Source organism: Oryctolagus cuniculus, chromosome 7 (genome assembly GCF_964237555.1).
Source record: "Oryctolagus cuniculus chromosome 7, mOryCun1.1, whole genome shotgun sequence".
In the NCBI taxonomy this organism is placed as follows: domain Eukaryota; kingdom Metazoa; phylum Chordata; class Mammalia; order Lagomorpha; family Leporidae; genus Oryctolagus; species Oryctolagus cuniculus.
The window spans coordinates 45,422,414-45,442,298 of record NC_091438.1 but is presented as its reverse complement, the minus strand read 5'-3'; the positions used below and the strand labels follow the sequence as shown (position 1 = coordinate 45,442,298).

The window sequence follows — 19,885 nt, the reverse complement described above, 5'->3', positions numbered from 1 at the left end:
TACCCACCGTTTTATACAGAACTCACAGCATCTTTTTAAAACTCAGATTTGTTACAAAGAAATGTTTCAACAGATGGCCGTGTATAAAACCATGTGGGGAAAATGAATTCAGACCTATTAAATGAAGAACTTGTTTTTAAAAAGGATGTATGGGAAAGAAATGATGGTTAGAAGATAATACATGAGGCGTGTGTGGCCTTGGTTTGACTCCCTGTTTGACTCTCTTTCAGCTCCTGAAAGACGCCAGCCCAGAGCCAACAGCAATGCCAGCCCCCTTTGCAAGAACACCCCAAGTGCCCCTCCAAGTGTTCTACCTCTGAATATCCTCCAGTCTCCTCTGCCGTAGTTTCAGCTGCAGGAGTTGCCACACGTGGCCAGCTGGGGATGCAGCTCCAGCTCTGGGGGTGGCAGCCACTCCCTGCACCGCCGCAGGACCCCCAGGTCCCCTAGCTGCAGACAGTAGGCTCTGGCTGCTGCAGCCAGTCCTCCAGAGACTCTGGGCACTGCAGGGGGCTGACCAGCAACATTTTGGAGGCCCCCACTGAGGAAGACCATGCACCTATAACAAGAGTTGGGAGAAGTATGTGGTCACCTTTTCCTCCTCTTCCTTCTCCTGGGCCCTCATGAGTGGCTGAGATGTCCTGGTAAGGGCTCAGCATTCCAGCCTTGTGGAACCCTGTGCCTATCATCGGGAAGCCTGAATCCTTTCCTAACAGCCTATGTGCTGACCTCCGCACAAACTAGTGTTACTCCACTGTCCTCAAACCACAGGTGCTCACTCACTCCCAACTTACTTCCTTGCAGACCGGAACCTCAAAAGAAAAGATAAAGCAAAGATTTTGCTCACCATCTTGTTCTAGACTGTTCCTTCCCTGCTCCTGTGTCCATGTTTTTCACTGATATCCATTTTCTTGTTGCCTGGAGACCTTAGAAGTTGATGTATTAGTTCCACTGCTATGGCACGAGGACACCTCTTACTCTGACACGTGTATAGCTCACTTAAGCTGAGTCTCCGTGGGCTCTTAGGAGCACAGTTCCTTGGACTCTGAACTGTCGTTCAGGGTCCAGCTCCACCCTAGGCCACGGCGGGAAGACAGATGCATGCCCCATCCCTCATTGGCCTACTTCTACTCTTTATCATTTTGACCAACCCAGTCCTAAATTTCTTTATTTTACAGTGTTGAAAATTTTAAAAAATTACACATGAAATTTCTGCAAATAGATCAGGAATCTTAGTTCTAACTAGAAATATGCACATAGGATATAGAAAATATCATAAAATTTACAAATCTATAGAAAAACAAAGCATGAAATTCAAAGATTAGTTATTTTCATTTTCTCTCCAAGTCTCAAGTCCAGTTTTTTTTTTAAGATTTATTTTATTGTATTTATTTGAAAGATAGAGTTACAGAGAAGAGAGATAGAAACAGAGTGAGGGAGATTTTTATCCACTGATTCACTCCCCAGATGGTCGCAATGGCCTGAGCTGAACCTATCTGAATCCAAAGCTAGGAGCCTCCTCTGGGTCTCCTACATGGGTGCAGGGGCCTAAGGACTTGGGCCATCCTCCACTGCTTTCCCAGGTGCATTGGCAGGAAGCTGGATTGGAAGTGGAGCAACCAGGACTCAAATCGGCACCCATATGGTATGCTGGCACTGCAGGCTGGGGCTTTAACCCACTGTGCCACAGCACTGGTCCCTCAAGTCCAGTTTTTTAAGTCAAATATTTTCATATTTTATAATGAAGCCCTAGTTTTTAACATAATTTTTCTCAATTGTAAATGTCACATGAGATAATTATTAATTTCACTTTATGTTAATTATGCCTCAATAATGTTATAAACTTGGTAAATATCCATTACCTTGCACTTGCCTTTCAGTCCATGATAAAACACAAGTATCTGACAGCTCAGGTATGGCAGGAACTCGTCCCAGGAATCACGCAGTGCACACCTCCCAACTTCTGTGATTAATGTGACTTCCAGATGTCCCTGTGTCTTTGGTCAGTCACTCAAATTCAAAGTCCATGGCAGAACATTCAATACACGAGTCCTCGGTCATGCACCTGCTCTTGAACTATTCCACAAGGCCAGAATCCTTTCGATTCTGTAACATGAGGGGTTTCAAACACCACAGGTATTGTGTGAGCCACTCCAGAAAATCCAGCCAGCATCCCACCAAATGCAGAGTTGGCACATCTCAAAGTGACAGATGAGCACCATGCAGTCTAAACAGGAGTTCCCACACAAAAGAATCAAAAGAATCCCATATTCACCAGAGAGAGGAAGTGCCCCACCTGGACTCAGAAATGTTCCTCTCTCCTCTCTCAGACAGGACACTCCCTAAGGACGGGTGCAGCGGTTTCTTTCAGACCAGAGTTCCATGAGAGCTGAGATCACACTTTCCCACAAAGTCATAATGGTTTTATTGTATATGTTCTTCTTCTTCTATGAATTTTATTGTTCTGACCACCTTTTTTTAACCCATCTTGAGTTAAGGGTCATCATCGTTCTTTGGCGTATGGATTTCTAGTCGTCTCAGTATCATTTGTTGAAAGACTGTTCAACAAAGAAAAACATAGAGAGAAATACATATAAATTTTGGCACCCATATAAACAATTAATTCACCATATTTATAGTTTTATTTCTAAATCTCAGTTTCTTCCCTGAATCTTTATATGCATCCCTGGTTGACAGTTTTGTTTCCTTGTGCTTTGTTTTGCTTTTTTTTTTTCCTTTAAACACCTTGAAATGTCATTCCAAGGCCTCTGGATTCTTTCTTTTGTTAATGAGAATTCAGCTGTAAATACAACTGTGATTCCTTTGTAAGTGATGACCATTTTTTCTGTTGCTGTCTATGTTTATGTTTACGTTATAGTTAATGCTATACTATCTGCTTGTGAATTTCTATTTCTTGTATATTGAGCTTGCTTATCTTTTTAAATAGATTCATGTTGGCATTAAATTTGGGGAACTTTTTGTCATTACTTTTGAAATTTTTCTGCATTATTCTCTTTGTCTCCTTGACCTCTTGTACTCATCTAACACATAGGTTGGTGTCCTTAATGTCCTTTCCCCCCCTTAGATTCTTATCATTTTCCTTCAATATTTTTTCTTTCTGTTCTTGGATTATGTAATCTCTATTGATCTATCTTCCTTGTATATTCTCTTTTCTGCCAGTTCAGATGCACTGTTGAGATCCTGTAATGAATTTTTCATCTCATTGTCATCCTTTTCAACTGTAGAATTTCCAATTAGGTTTTAAAAATAATTTCGATCAGTTTATGGACAGTCTCCATTTTTAAGATATTTTCATATTTCCTTTATTTTTAAAGCATGATTTCCTTTAATTCATTGAATACAGCTATTAAGCAGGATTGGGCTATAATGCAGAACAATCCTGAATGCCATGATCCCTAATATTGAAATCCCCAAAAAATCAAAATAGCAAAAAACTAAAATCTTTAAAGCTTAAAATACTAAAAGATCAAAATCTCAAAAATACAATTCTGAAAAAGTTAATTTTAAGAATTCTTTGAAAGATATTCATTTACCTTTTCAAAAAGAATTTTACTTAAAAACAAATGAAGATAAGACTGGGTATTCGCAGGCCACTTTACACAATAAAGTAGAAAATAATAATATACACACCCTTTAAACATTTTTATTTATTTATTTATATTTTATTTTGAAAAATGGAGAGACAGACAAATAGAGAGTGAGATTTCTTCTGTCTGCTGTTTCTCTCACCAAAAGCCTAGAACAGCTAAGCCTGAGCCAGGCCAAAGCCAAGAGCCTTGGACATTATCTAGATCCCCCATGTGGCTGGCATGGACCCAGCTACTTGAACCACCACCTGCTGCACCCAGGTTGTGCATTAGCAGGAAGCTGAATCAGAAGCAGAGGAGTCAGGCTTCAATTACGCACTCTGACATGAAATGCAGGCAACTGGTGACTTAATCACTAAGCCAAATGCTAACCCCACGATATACCTATTTTTACAAGCATAAATGCTCTGTTACACTCATGGCAGATAAGTGTAAATAGTTGTGGGGAGAGAAACCACATTTATAAACCAACAGTTAAATAAGCAAAATGTTGAAATATATCTCACTATATTTGGTAATTATGTGTACCTTGCTTTATCAGTGTGGTCTCCTGAAATACCTTGATGGACAACCTCAGGTTTTTGACAGGATAGATCAAAAACAGCAGGGAGTCACCATCCACATGCAGTTGCCCAAGGAGGAGAACTCTCAGGAAATCTTACCTTTCACAAAGGCAGATGTAAAAAAAGGACTTCTCTTCATTTATTGAGGAAGTTTTAAAATTTTCATGTACATGCACAATGCTTACATACAAAGTCAACATTGTGATAATGCTTTTTGTGGAGTCAAAAGGCATAAAGCGAGTTAAAACTCTCCAAAGTCTTTACACAATGCTATGGTTTGGATAGTACTGGTTCTCATTCAAAGATCCATAATTAGAGGCTTGGTTCCCAGGGAGGCACTGCTGGGAGCTGATGCAACCTGTAGGAGGCAGAGTAGAGTGGGAAGTGTTTAGGTCTTTGTGAGTATGCCCTAGGAAAGCAGTTGTCATTAGAAGACTGATAAGAAACAATCCTAGCTTGAACCCAGTCTCCCCTGGCTGCCTGGGTATAGATGTGCCTGCTCATCCCAACACCTGCTCCCTCCATTGCTATCCCCACCCTCACCAGAGGCCCATCGGATCTTGGACTTTGAACCTTCACAACTCTGAGCTAAATAAAACTTTTGTCCTTATAAAGTTAGTTTCCTCAAGTATTTCATACACAATTTATATGCCCTGGTATTAGAAATGAGGCAGAAGGAAGTAGAGAACACAGAAAATTTTCTAAAAATAATGCTGATGATTAAAAATAAAGGAAACAGCTTTAAAAAGAAGCAACACAAAAAACTAGAAATAAAAAGAAATTGAAGGCCGGCACTGCGGCTCACTAGGCTAATCCTCCGCCTAGCGGCGCCTGCACACGGGGTTCTAGTCCCAGTCGGGGCACCGGATTCTGTCCCGGTTGCCCCTCTTCCAGGCCAGCTCTCTGCTGTGGCCAGGGAGTGCAGTGGAGGATGGCCCAAGTGCTTGGGCCCTGCACCCCATGGGAGACCAGGATAAGTACCTGGCTCCTGCCATCGGATCAGCGTGGTGCGCCGGCCACAGCACGCCAGCCATGGCGGCCATTGGAGGTGAACCAACGGCAAAGGAAGACCTTTCTCTCTGTCTCTCTCTCACTGTCCACTCTGCCTGTCAAAAAAAAAAAAAAAAAAAAGGAAAGAAATTGAACACACAAAAAACGATGTTATAGGGACAGATTTGTAGCAGAAAGGCAGTACATAGGAGTTGGATGACACTAGCAATCATTAATCAACCATACGTTGAAGCTCTACATAGTGATAAATAGCTGTTTTTTTCCTTTTCAGACAAGGCCCTGCTTGGACAATATGTTCACATTTATGTTCTTTTTGAAAATCTTTGATTAAATATGCACCTACACGAGCATGTCCTACTAAATTTTCCCATCTTTATACCGCACTTCTATGTTGTTTTGGTTACACAGAAATCTTTTCCACGTGCACTCAAATACAGCCCACGAGTTTGGCAGAATCAATATGAATGCCAGCTTAATATCATGCCATGTGCATAATTATTTTTAAAAATTTTTGCTTGGTTATTTTTATTTATTTGAAAGGCAGAGGAACAACAGAGAGACAGGGATCTTCCATACACTAGTTCATTCCCCAAATGCCCATGACAGCTGAGGCTGCATGGGGCCAAAGTCAGGAGCCCAGAACTCAAGCCGGGTCTCTCACTTGGTTGGCAGAGGCCCAAATACTTGAGCTCTGGCCTGTCCCCAAGGCATGTATTATCAGGAAGCGGAAACTGGATGCATGGGCGGGACTTGAATCCCGGCACCCTGATACACGGTGAGGGTGCGCAAGCGCTGTCTCAACCACTGTGAGAAATGCCCATCCCTGCAATCACGTTTGAATCAGCCAGTGATTCCACTGGTTTCATCACACAAAAGAGCCTTTAATTCACTAACTGCTCAAATTTCATCAAGTAGAAGAAACATCAATGTGCACAAATGACCCATTTTTAAATTGAAGCTTTGTCATTGTCATATTGTATGGCAAGTCCCTTCCCCAGAATTAAACATCTCACCCTTTTATATTGCTTTTGTTTAATGGGCTTGTGGTTTTCAGGCTTTTGGCTTTCAGATTTCAACTCCCGGGGATTTTAATCTTTTCTATTGTGACGTTCAGGATTTTAAGCCTTAGAGATCTTAGCCTTCAGGATTCTGGTGTTGAAGATTTTTGTCTTTCGGTGGTTATGATCACATTCACTTTAACAGCTGCTTTGAAGTCTTTGCTTATGAAGTCCAACCTTTGGGCCCCTCACAGGCAGTGAAAAGTCACACTTTGCTGTTGATTTGTATGTTCCATATGCTTTCCAGTGGGAAAAATTATCATTTTAGATATCCTACTGTGGCAACTGATCCTCCCCTCCCCAAAGGTGTGTTGCATTATTTGCTTGTTTATTTGTTTACTGATTTGGACAGACTTGTTAGGGTAGTCTATTTCCCCTGCAGTGAGCGGCTTCTGATGTCAGCCCCAAGGGTTCATCCTTGGTCCTGCACACAGTTAACCTGAATGGCGGTAGTGTCAGCAGAGCTGTTCTTGGTTGTCTCTTTGGTGACTTCTCTGCCAATCTGTCTTCCTCTGTGGTATCTCACTCAACTTGCAGACATCATTCATTGTTAGCAGATTATTCTGTTCTTTTTAATATAATTATTAAGAACATAAATAGAAGCAGAATTGAATCTGATTATATCCAGTCTCCTTTGCCGGGGTACTTTTGAGGTCAGTCTTTAAGGTTTGCTTTGAACTCAGAACTCAGCCCTTGCTGTCCTTGATTTTCCCTGGAAAACCATCTCTCCTCAGGTCTAGCATATCACTCTCATGGGTAAACGGCCTCCCTTTAACTGCTTACAGATAAAATCTGTCTTTTTTAAAAAAGATTTATTTTATTGATTTGAAAGACAGACTTACAGAGAGAGGTAGAGCCGGAGAGAGAGAGAGATCTTCCATCCACTGGTTCACTCCCCAAATGACCTTAACAACCAAAGCTGAGCTGATCCAAAGCCAGGAGCCAGGAGCTTCTTCCAGGTCTCCCATGTGAGTGCAGGGGCCCAAGGATTGGGCCATCCTCTACTGCTTTCCCAGGCCACAGCAGAGAGCTGGATTGGAAGAGGACCAGCCAGGACTAGAACCAGCATCCATATAGGATGCCGGCACTGCAGGCAGCAGCTTTAACCCACTGTGCCACTGCACTGGCCCAAAAATCTGTTCTATTTTCCAGAGTGGCGTTAGGCTTGGATTTGTGCAGAGTGTTCCAAATAAAGCCAATTCCTTTGGCAAGAGCTTTGGCCTGCCTCTTCCCCACCAGATTCTCTGAGCCACTGCTCTTAAGTTGGGAGGGGGTGGGTTATGTCTCCCAGAGTGACTCTTCTGCTTCATGGGGAGGACACTGTCCTGGGTGGCAACCTCTAGTCTTCTTGGTCTGCCTCTCTCACATGAATCCTCACTCTACAAGGAAGCTGGGACAAAGGCCATCCCAGGCACATTGGTAGGGAGATGGATTGCAGGTGGAACAGGATTGGAACTAGGGCCCAGAGAGAATGCCGGTGCTGCAGCAGCAGCTTTACCCACTAGGCCACAATGCCAGTCCCAGAATCCTATTTTTTTATACCTGAATAGCATGCCATTGTGTGTGTGTGCACATGTGTGCGTGTGTATCACATTTTCTTTATCCACTCATCTGATGACAGACACTTTGATTGATTCTATATTTTGGTTATTATGAATAGTGCTGCTATAAACATGGCAGTACAGGAATCTCTGATAGAATGGTAAAATTTAATTATTTTAGGCTTTCTGTAAGGCTCAAAAAGACTCTGAATCTCAAGATTTTATGTATTTATTTTATAATTTACTTTTTAAAAATTGTTTCCTAAGGAGTTATGGACCATGTAAACTCTGGGCATAGTTTTAATCATTTTCCTTTAAATCTCAGAACTTCTTCACTTCTCCCTTTGAATGGGGAGTGAGGAATGAAAGAGATTGACTCCTAGGAGCCAGCATTGTAGCATAGCTGGTTAAACCCCAGCAGGTGAAGTTGCTGCTACTGATGCCAGGTGCCCATATTGATGCCTGTTTGCATCCTGACTGCTCCACTTCCAATCCAGCTTCCTGATAATGTGCTTGGGAAAGCAGCAGAAGATGGCCCAAGTGTTTGGGCCCTTGCAGGCACTTGGGAGATCTGGATGGACTTCTGGGCTCCTAGCTTTGGCCTGGCCCAGCCCCCAGCCATTGCAGTCATTAATGGAGTAAACCAGCAGATGGATGGTATATCACTCAGTAATCCAGACTTTCAAATAAATAAATAGGTTTTTGTTTTTTTTTTTTTTAAAGAGACATGTCCATTGATGAAGAAAAGGCTCTACCAGGCCTATATTTTGTTACTGACCACTTCTTCTATTGAAATGGAAACCAAAGCATTTAGGTGTAGGTACAAGGTAACAAGCCAATCAGCATGATGTTAGAGCCTCAGCTAGAAGTCAGAATGATCAGTGGCTCTGGTATAGTCCTAACTGGAGGGAAAGACAAGGCAAAAAAAATCTCTTAGCCCTTCTTCCTAAGAAAATATGAGCAGGGCTGCATTCTGGAATAAGCTGTATGTGAGTCATGAACAGATGTCCTGTATGCTCCCTGACAGTAAACTCTTGGGCACAATCTAAGTCAAAATATCACAGTATTCACAGGATACAGTTGAGGTGTTCACAGTGTGAGGTGGACAGTTCCAACCTCACTGATTTTGTCATGCCATCTTCATCAGAATTAATCAAGCCAGGACAGAATATTTGGAAAGCACTCTGTAAATGGAAGAGTTATTTGCAAATGCTGGTGATGACAATTTTTTAAAAGCCTAATAGTTGGGAGAAAAATGGAGCAGGAGAAATCCAGGTAGGTAGGCGGCAGAGCAACTTCACTTGAGGTTGGTAACCCAGAGAGACCTATTGCTCAGAGGAATGGGGTCATGAACACAGATCAGGAATGATAAGAGATTGTTCCCAGGATGGATTATAACAATGGGAGTCATATCACTTCGCACACTATCATTTTAACTTGGTGCATTTAAGCTGAAGAATGTCATTCTCAATCTACAACTGGAAGTCACTTGCCTTTCTGTTTGCTCATCTTTCAGCTATTGTCATGTGATGTCTACTAATGTGTCTATTTTCTCTCTCCAGAGTGAATGCTTTGCAGCATGAGGTGGGACTCATACACTTTTTAGTAGGTGCTGAACAAATACCAAAGCATAGCATCACACTCACAGATCTGAAACAGGAAGAGAGATGGAGTGAGACTAGAAGGAGAACATTAAATTTGTGAGGCCCTGATTTAGAACTGGCTAGGTTTGTATGTCTGTTTGGGAGACACTATAGCCAGAAGCCTTGAAAAGGCAAATCTAGATGCTAAATATGTTCCTCTGTAAGTGCAAGTCCTTTTGGAGTTGACCTCTAATTCTATCCCATATGTGATGGAATTAAATGTACTGAAAGCAACCTCACCTGGAGATGTCTGTGGGCAGGGTTTTTTTTTTTTTTTTTTTTTTTTTTTATTGTTGTTGCTTTATGAAGAATGGTCTGAGAAAGACACAGAGGAGGAAGGGAAGCTAGGTTTGCTCAGTGTGGGACCCCCAGAAAGCACCATTATCCTGTAGGTAGGGTTAGTACGGATCGGGTGCTTGTGCTTGTTAGGTGAACTCCAGGAAATGCGTTTATGACGTGTGAGAACTTTGAAGCAGGCACTTTTATGGAGTAGTCTTGGGTGGAGAAAAGGAACAATCGGGAAGGTTCAGATCAGAGCCCATTTGCTTTCTCACTAACACTTAGTGCCTGTGAAGCACTTCTGAGGAGCAATCTGAATTATCTCCTATTCTGTGCCCTAACCCATACCCAAGGGAGCAGGGAGGGAGAAGGTTAGAAGGAGAAAGAGGAGGGAAGGACGATAAAGGCAGGGAAGGAAGGAGGGGGTCTGATCCCTGAGGCTCCATAACACAGACACCACCTCTGGGAGCCTATTCTGATGGGGTGAGAAAGGCTTCAAACCATGCCCCTGCCTTGCGTTTCACTCACAAGGTCCTTTTTCTCCCTATGCCCAAACTGCCTCCTGACGCCTTCCCAGACAAAACCGTGAGCCTGGATAATCCAGTCCTGCTGGATCTGGGGTACCACCGGCTGCTCCTCTTCTGACCTTGTCCTGTCTTCCACTCTGGTGCAGTCCTTATGTCCTATTCTATGCCCAACCCTGCCTACCCTTGTCCCATAGATAATTCGAAGGCTTTTGAGGACTGTTCCTACAATCAGAATACCCCTTGTAATTGCTCACCTCTGTCATTTACCAAACTGTTTCCTGAATAGTGTATGTGTCTGGCATTAGAGATACGGAGGCAGACAAGGTGCAGTGCTTATCAGCCGGGAGTTTCCTTGGTACCAGACTTTTTTCGGAGCTGTGCACACCAGCAGTGATTCTGAGATGGCAGCACAGGAGGAGGAGACCAGGACCAAATTTAGCAGCACGTGTTCTCACTTCACGTACCCTAATACACAAAGACATCAATGTCCACGAACGATAAAGAGAGGCTTCACTCTGTATAAGGCTGTCCACATGGTCCCCTGACATTGCACAAACAGTACCTCATTTGCCTTTAAGGGACAGTAGGGTGCATGGACATTCTACTCTCCACCCCATTCTCAGCTGCTTCGTAAGGTGAGGTCCACCCACACATTTCTCTATACTAGTTACAAAAGGGTGTTCACAAATGCCTGAGGTGAAAATGAAGAAAACAAGAAGTTAAGACACGATTCAAAACAGAAAACTGAGTTGGCCTCAGTTTTTCTCCATTTCGTTTTCCGAAAACACAGTCTATTTGATTGGTGCATAGGTTGTTTACTTCACCAAACATTAATGAGCATTTTCTGTGTGTCAGGGACAATATCAATCTCTAGGAATGCAGAAGCGAGAAAGACAATGTCACTGTCATCAAGGAACAGTTTAGTAGAGGAGATAGGACATGTACGTAGGTCATCATGACCCAGAATGACTACAGAGGTTGTGAGAGATGGCTACAGAGTTCAGAGGATGGAGGGCATGGGCGTGGCTAGGGAGACAGACAAGGAACCATAAGGGTGATAGCACTGGGCAGGACATGAGGTCATGATTGATGGGTGGAGGGTGGGGAACAGAGATCTTCCTCAGACTCTGGGTTGTCTTGCATCTGATCTTCTCCCTCCAATCCTTGATAGAACTCAACAGCCATCGCATTCCTGTCCTTACCTCCAGAGATGTCATCATGTTTGCCAGGTGGACCCCCCTCCTCCCAGGCGGGTGTGAAGGCTCTAGCCTTCTGACCACTCACCACATCCCAGATGTGTGTTGATGAGGAATCCAGCCTAGGAATTGTGAAACAACCAGATACATCATCTGCTCCTTTGTTGCCCTAAGATAACAAGTGGCCCGGAGGCTTCAATTAGAGGATATATAAAAACGCTCTTCCTCCTGGCCCCACAAGGCTTCCAGACTCTTCCAGGGATGGCTTGTCCACTCAACTTCCTCTAGGGTAAGGCTTCTTCCAAGTAGAGAGACACTGCATGTCCCTCTCTCAGGTACTGCTAAGGCAGCCCTGATCTCTCCTCTTTTCTCTCCTTAAAGAGTTGATAATCTGGGTAGGGGAGGCTTGGGTTAGGGAGAATAGAAGTGGGTACCTGCAAAAGATCCCAAGTGGTCTAACATAGGAGAAATCCATAGACACTAGAGTGCTGGACAAGCAGAGAGGAGATACACGGCCTTAGGAGTCTCCAGGAAGAATAAAAATGAGTGAAGAAAGCATAAAGCCTTGGTTCTTCTTTATACACTTGACACAGTGGATATCTGCCTGGGAAAGAGAAGTAGACTTTCAGCTCAAGTAGGTTGTGGGTTGGTTTTCTTTTTTAAGAGGAAGAATGCGTTCTTAGTTTGGTTGTTGTTGAATGGGCCCCCTGGGAATTTCCACAAACAGCTAGCCTTTGAAAATGTGTTTTTCCCTCCTGGGATGGATTTTCAAAGGTTGTAAATGGGAAGCTCCATTTTTAGGAGAGGAGAAGAGAAAGATGCCCAAGCCGCCTGGGTTCCTGATATAACCCAAGCTCTTCCTCTTCCAGATTTGCTGTGTTCGCCTAGCAATGTCACAGCAGAAGCAGCAGCAAACTTGGGAACCTCCCAGTGCTCCCAAAGGCTCCTCTCCTCAGTGCCCACACCCCCGCCTGGCTCCCTCCTCCGCACCCTGCAGTACTTCCTGTCACTCTGGTTCCCAGACATCCCACGCTCAGAGTCCAGCCCCCTCTAGGCGGCATCGCCGCAGGCAGCCCCGCTGCCTCAGTGGCGGCACGGTCTACCCCTGCAAAGAGGAGGAGTGCTAAGGCCGCCAGGCGCAGAGGAGAGCGACACAGGTAAAGATGCTCCTCCGCCCCTCTCCTTTGGGCTGAAAGCACTTCCCGGACCCCAGCACGGCCGAGGTGAGGACCACGCTGAGCTTCACTTGTGTTTCTGTCTCCCACTCCTTCCTTCAGCTCAGCGACAGCCACGCTGCTTCCCTTACAGCACGACGTCGGTGAGTCCACGAGGTCACGCTCAGGTGTCCTGGGATCCTTCCGTTGGATGCTGCTCCACTTCCTTTCCTCCTAAGACAGTTTAAAGAGATGCAGATTTGGGGGCCTAGGTCCTAGTATTTTGCAGCCTCCCAGTCATCAAGCTGTGTCATTGCATGATCCCAGCACTAAGGGCTGCAGTGCAACAAGTCTACGTTGAGGACTGTGTGGGTGCTGGCCTCTTGTTCATGGTGTAAGTGGGAGAACTGTTGCTGCTCCAGAAAATCTTCTAATGCAATGGGAGAGGCCATGGATGCTCCAGGTGGAAACATGTGAATTAATAAATATCATTTTAACCCTGCTAACCTACTCATTTTTACATTCTCAATTTGTATCCAAAAGAACTTAAAGTGGGGGTGGGGGGGAATGTCGAGAAGGTCAAGGACACCAGTGAGAGACTCATTCTGATGGTGGGGATCAAACAGGGTGGCTGGACCTGGAAGGAAAGCTGGGAAATGGGGACTCTTCCCCTTGGGGTGCGGAGAGTGGGCTTTCTGGGGTAGGAAGCAGTAAATCTGGCCTCTACCAGTACGTGGAACTGGGTGCTGGGAGGGAAGAGTGAGAGGGTGAATCTTTCAGGTGGAAGATTCAGCATAAACCAACTCCTGGCAGATGCAGTGCGGCCAATGGCAGAAATTTCAGTTTGGCTGGAGTGTCAGGTGTGGCATGACAGATGTGAAACTTTTCATAACCCCAGTTCCTTATGATAATTCAAATGAGCCGAGTTTCCTGGACTTATGGTCTAAAATCTGAGCTACCAAAGGATTGTACCTCTGGGGAATGACCTGGGATGACGTGAGCCTGGAATTAATAATGGGCGTTTGAAGGGGTTTTGTGAGTTAGCTGTGTTGCATGACAGTATAAGTACAGTGTAAAATATTTAACTGATCTCCATATTATAATGAACACTGGAATGAAAAAAATGCATGTATTAACCAAGTACCCAACAGATTGCATATCCAAGGCTCAGAGTAGAATCTCAGCTTATCACTTCTGACAAATGGGATGTTCATTTCTAGAGTTTACTAATCTGCCACATCACTATGCCCTAATTTGACCTCTGTTATGAATGTATCTATACATAGATGTACAACATAAATATATACAATTACAATTTTCATGTGTTGCAATTTTTCTCTTAAATGATGCATGTTTAAAATTTGTTAATGTAGATAAGCATAAGGAAGATTATTAAGACCAATCTAAAGTATTTTTGTTTTAACTTACACTTTAACATTTTTACTAATATAAAAATAACATATTTAATGTAATTCATAGATAGAAATCCAAGAATATATTACTTCCCTCCCTCCCTTCTTGCCCCTTTCTTCCTTCTTTCCTTCGTTCCTTCCTTTCTTGATTTTTCAGATACTATATTTTTAATTTAGTTTATAGTTAAAGGATTAATGTTCCACTAAATAAAGAGTTCAACAAGTAAAAAGACCACTGTTTAGAGTCTGGCCCTGTGGTTTATCATGTAAAAACACCCCATGCAGTGCCGACATCCTATATGGACACTGGTTTGAGTCTGCTGCTCCACTTCTGATCCAGCTCTCTGCTATGGCCTGGGAAAGCAGTAGAAGATGGCCCAAGTGCTTGGGCCCCTGCACCTGTGTGGGAGTCCTGGCTCCTGACTTCGGATCAGCTCAGCTCCAGCTGTTCAGTCATTTGGGGAGTGAACCAGCAGATGAAAGACCTCTCTCTCTCTCTTTCTCCCCCTCTGCCTCTCTGTAACTCTGCCTTTCAAATAAGTAAATAAATCTTTTTTTTAAAGACCACTGTTTAACTGGAATATAGACAAGGGTTATGAACAAGAATCAAATCCAAATATGTCAATTTCACTCATTTACAGAAAATTATTTTATATTACTTCTATATACTAACTACCACAAGTCAGAGAAAATATGTGATATTTGTCTTTCGGGGTCTCGCTTATTTCACTAAGCATAATGATCTGTGGTTGCAGATCAAACCACAATGAGATATCACCTCACCCCAGTTAGAATGGCTGTCATCCAAAAATAAAAAATCAATAAACACTATCAAGAATGCAGAGAAAAAGACATCCTAATACACCTTTGGTGGCAATGTCAACTGATATAACTGTTATGGAGACAATATGGAAATCTCTCAGAATACTAAGAGTAGATCTTCTATATGACCCAGCTATCCTACTCCTAGGAATATACAAAGAAAATGAAATCAACATATGAAAGAGTTACCTGGACTACCACATTTATAAAAGCTCAGTTCACAGTAGTGAAGATATGGAATCAACTTAGAGGTCTAGCAAATGATGACTGGATAAAGAAATACACACACACACACACACACACACACACTGCAGCCTAAAATCTTATCACCTAAAAATAACTTTGATTAATAATAATTTCATAAATATTTGAAAACTTAAAAAGATCTCAAAATGCATATTTTATAAAATGCTAATTTATAATTAAGTGAAAAAGTAAAATTTAACAGTGAAAGAGTAATTGCCAGCACTCTTCCATGCTGGTAAATATTGATCAACACTGTTTTATACTGGTTTTCTAATGGCATTTATGTTGTTTCCATTCCTTTGCTGTCAACACAGTAGCAATAAGCATTCTCACTGGAGATTAGTCTTAATTTTCTAAGGATAAATAAGTTTAGAGTTGAAATTCTAAGTTGTCAGAAACTATGAAGATTTTTACTTCCAACTTTTATCTATATAAAGAGAAGAATTTTCATGTATTTCATGATATTATATTCTTAAAACTGTATATATGAAGTTTTTTCAGACTCTCCACAGGGATTGCATTTTGAGAGCAATTAAAATCATTCCTTTTAAGAAAATCGTTTTTAGGGAGAGGAGTTCCTTTGTTGTAGAGGAAGAGTGAATACCGCATGAAAGGCCCATCAGTCAGAGCGGGAGAAGTCCACTCTGTGAGAAGAAACAGCTCCTCGGAGCTCTCCAGCTTTCTGCCCATTGTACCATCAGAAAATCTAGACTTTACAAGCTTAGACAATTCATGTAAGTGAAACTGAACATCTTTTCATGTGATCATTGTTTATAGCCCTTGCCTGCATTCCTACTGAACTATGTTTTTTTTTTTGCTTTTTATTTGCTAAACTCTTTATTTAGTGTAGCATTAAGCCTTTGACTATAATATCAATTTAAAAATGTTATCTCGGTGCCTCTGAATGGCCTGCTCTGAGTGGATTGGCCCCCCAGAGGGCTCATTCCATTTACCACTCATTCGCTGAGTGAAAGAGGCCATTCTCCTGCCTGGCCGTCATGGGCACCCGGACCGGGATTTTGAGAAGACATCGGAGGACCCCAAAAGCGGTGTCCTCTTGTGACGACCCCAGAAACACAGACTCCAGACCAGACGATGCAATAGAGCAGGAGACTAAAAGCTGTTGAACTCCAAATGGTCATCAGGCAAGACTTCCAGCCCATTCCACTGGACGACTTGAGCAGCCCTCTGGACCGAGCAACACAGTCTTTCCAAGGCCACTGTTGCACACCATAAGACAGGTAGCAAGAGGAAATACCCAAATCCCCCTCAACACCCACATGCCAGCTTCAAAGAAGTTACAGAAAACGGAACTCCATCCATAATCCCAAAGAAGAATTTGGGGTATTACCTCTTGAGGGAAAAATATTAGGCAGAAAGTCAGTTATGAGCTTATGTGTGTGTGACATAAAGGCCTAATGTGTCCAGCATATGCATCTGCATCTCAGTCATCCTGACAATGTTTCACGGGCAGCCTGGCCTTCGCATCCTGCCCTGCCCCCTTCTACCTGATAACCTGCCAGGTGGAGATCCCCGCCCCTTCTGCCTGACAAATCTTCCACAATCTCCCAGATGCGGCCCAGTATCTGCATTTCAGTATTACAGAACAGGCGGGGGTTGAATCTCATTTTCATGGTTGGGGGGTGGTTATGCACGGTCCTAAAGGAAAAATGTTGTTTTCATGCCGACTGAACCTGGGTGATTAGAAACTCCATGGCCAAACTAAAAAAAAAAAAAAAAAAAAAAATGACTGGAACAATGGCAACGGGAGAGGGAAACTGAACAGGGATGGTTTGAGTCATGGTTCGGCCGGTCCCCATGGCTTACTACCCTACTGTCAGCCCTAGCAGGACGCTTAATTGTTCTACTCCTAATTGTAACCGTAGGACCTTGTGTGTTAAATAGACTCATCACCTTCATACGGAAACAAGTTAAAAATGTTAAACTCATGGTCATAAGACAACAATATATCACATTAAAAGAGACAAAAACGAATAATCTCTAAGATTAGAGATCCTCACAACAAGGAGTGGGGAATGAAGAGTTAAAATTGTATGTGTGCGGGTGTAAAAAGTTAAGCTTATAGGTTTAAACCTTCCTGGTGCAGCTGTGAAAATAAGACAGAGTGAAGTAGCACCTTGACAGTAGGGACTCCATTTTGGAGCACTTGAGACTGCATTCTAGGAAAGCAACCCCCCCCCCCCCCCGACCACCACCACCGTGAGACTCTGGTCTGAAACTATGATCTCAAATAGTCAGACAATAGCAGTGCACTACATCACCCTTGGCAACACACAAAAACCCCCTAGCATGATTGCTCAAGCTTAAAAATAAAAAGGTTACACCTGGGTTACCTGAGCTAATAATGAAAATGTGATTTGTCTATGTCTGAAGATCATAATTGCTGATTGTAAGATATTAGCAACCGCTTAGCAACCGTGTGTTCTCTCCCCTCTCCCGATTTTGTGGTTTTTGCCTTTATAAACCCTAACCTTTGGTTATTCGGGGCTGCTCTGCTTTTGTATGATCAGGCAGCCCCAGCATGCTGGATAATCAATAAAGCTTCCCCGTGCTGTTTGCATAAGAAAAAAAAAATGTTATCTCAAAAACCAGTAAAACAAAATGTAGATGTTTAGATTTTTTGAAGGAAAATACTTTATATTGTATAAAGCAAAGTCATATGAGTACAGATATACCATGGTTTGAAATTCTATATCTAGCTAAAGGGACTTAAATATTAATTTTAGATGTTCCATGTGTTCGTATGGCATGTTTATGGAAAAAAACCCATGCTACCTAGGAAAAAATGCAAACTATCAATACTTGGTTGAGTAAAGTTTAACATGTAAGATGTTTTTCTTAGTCTTTGTCAGAATCACATGATTTGCAGTTGTCAATGTGTAAAAGAATATGCCATTTTTCATGCATCTGAAGGGGCCGGAGGCCAAGCCTTCCGTAACAGAGTATTAGCAGATGAAACCCATTTCAAATCTATGCTAACCCTGGGACCTTCTGGAAATTTCTGTGCCTCTGTGTGCCTCAGTTTCCTCATCTAAAACCATAAAGTTACAGTCGCTCCCTTTTGAGACCGTGGAGGGGACTATATGCCATATTCTACATAGCATACCTAGCAAGAATCAACTCAATATATGCTAATGATAGCTGGCATTTGGAAAGTATTCTATTTTTGAAAAGATTACCTACTTTAGGATAGTTTTATACTTACAGAAAAGTTGCAAAGATAGCAAAGAGTTCCCAGAGACCGGCATCCAGATTCTCCTGTCTGGATTTTACAGGAATGGTGTCTTTGTTATGGTCCATGCTTTGTGACTGCTGCCTGCTCAGGACACCATGTCCCGTTCCATGGTCATTTCTCCGTAGGCGCCTCTTGACTGACAGCATCTCCACACTTCCCTGATCTCGGATGATCTTGGCAGCTTTGAGAAGTATTCATTGGACATTTTGAAGAACGTCTCCCATTTGGGATTTGTGTGGTGTTTTTCTCATGACTGGAATAACTGACTTTTGGGAGGAAGAAAATGGGGAAGTACTGTTCTCATCATGCCATGTGAAGGGGACATCATCACTGTTGGTAATGACCTTGACCACCTCCCTGAGATTGTAGGTGTTTGTCAGGCTACTCTGTGCAATGCCACTCTTTCTTTCCCTTTCCATGCTATGGCTGTGACTCCATGCAGCCCATTTGGAGGGTAAGGGTTTCTGCTCCACCACCTAGACAGGTTAGAATCTACAAAAAGAAATTATCCAGGGCTCTTCTCTGCGAGAGATTTGTCTGCCCACACCTCATCTTTTCTTTTAACTCTAGTCAGTCATTTGTTTTTCTGAGTATGTCTCATGGTTGTTGGATATCTCTTTATGCCACACTTTGGATTATAATTCAGTGCTATGTTATTTACTCTGTTTTTCAGATTCTCTCAGCTCTGGAAGTTCTTCAGTTGGCTCCTGTGTTCTGTTGGTATAATACCACTGGTTCCTTTCTCAAGTGCTTCTCAAATTTCTAACATTGCAAGAGGCTCCAGACTTACCTTGCATATTCACTTACCTCCTCAGTCCAACCTAGATTCAACCTTTTCTCTAGAAACTTTGGATTTCCTTTATTGAAAACTGATTCTAGGACCAGCACAATGGTGTAGTGGGCTAAGCCTCTGCCTGTGATACTGGCATCCCATATGGGTGCTGGTTCATGTCCTCTTCTGATCCAGCTCTCTGCTTATGGCCTGAGAAGGTACTTGAGGACGGCCCAAGTGCTTGAGCCCCTGCACCCACGTGGGATGCTCCTGGCTCTTGGCTTCAAATCAACCCAGCTCTAGCTGTTGCGAGCATTTGGGTAGTGAACCAGTAGATGGAAGACCTTTCAATAAATAAAGTCTAAAAAAGAAAAAAAAAGAAAAACAATTCTATAATCCAAAGCCTGAGAATTGGATGTGCTCATTGCATGTATGATGTGTGAGAACTATTCCCTAAACACGTGACTCTGATCCACTTTGAATCATTGCCTGACCCACCTCAGTATTCCCTGGGACTCAATAGCCCTGACACGTGTGTGGGGATTTCTATAGGGGATGGTGGTCAACCTGGAGGGCGGAGGTGGAGAGAGTGCTGTGAATCCAGCTGTGGCCTGTCACTGACATGTTCCATTGGCATTCAGTGGCATTCAGAAACCTTAGGAGAATAAACAGAACCATCCTCATCATTGAGGGACACGAAGCTAGTCAAATAATAATAATGATGATGATATCAACAACAAGAATGCAGCAACCTGTATTTAAGTTGTATTATGCACCAAGTTCTCTTCTAAGCACTG

The 19,885-nt window shown here is 42.9% G+C and overlaps 1 protein-coding gene and 1 long non-coding RNA gene across 5 annotated transcripts; one reads left to right on the top strand and one right to left on the bottom strand.

The window, feature by feature from the left end:
* Positions 1–1,359: 1,359 nt before the first annotated feature.
* On the bottom strand, positions 1,360–18,466 carry LOC127493751 (uncharacterized). Its single transcript, XR_011390115.1, has 3 exons — positions 18,287–18,466; positions 4,271–4,529; positions 1,360–2,558 (listed from the first exon to the last, which is right to left on the bottom strand). It is a non-coding gene; the product is annotated as an uncharacterized lncRNA (long non-coding RNA).
* On the top strand, positions 11,594–19,473 carry LCE6A (late cornified envelope 6A). 4 transcript variants are annotated; one of them, XR_007924285.2, is made up of 5 exons: positions 11,659–11,761; positions 12,296–12,583; positions 12,704–13,043; positions 18,442–18,652; positions 18,990–19,473. XR_007924285.2 is itself a non-coding variant. In XM_051858708.2 (3 exons), exon 2 carries the CDS (start codon positions 12,317–12,319, stop codon positions 12,551–12,553), a length of 237 nt encoding a protein of 78 aa, XP_051714668.2. In that variant the 5' UTR covers positions 11,594–11,715; positions 12,296–12,316; the 3' UTR covers positions 12,554–12,583; positions 12,704–13,090. The 4 variants fall into 4 exon arrangements, 2 of the variants coding, with proteins under 2 accessions (XP_051714668.2, XP_017201360.2); XR_011390114.1 differs by lacking the exons at positions 18,442–18,652; positions 18,990–19,473 and adding an exon at positions 14,278–15,953; XM_051858708.2 differs by lacking the exons at positions 18,442–18,652; positions 18,990–19,473 and having other exon boundaries at positions 11,594–11,715; positions 12,704–13,090.
* The last annotated feature ends 412 nt before the right edge of the window (positions 19,474–19,885 follow it).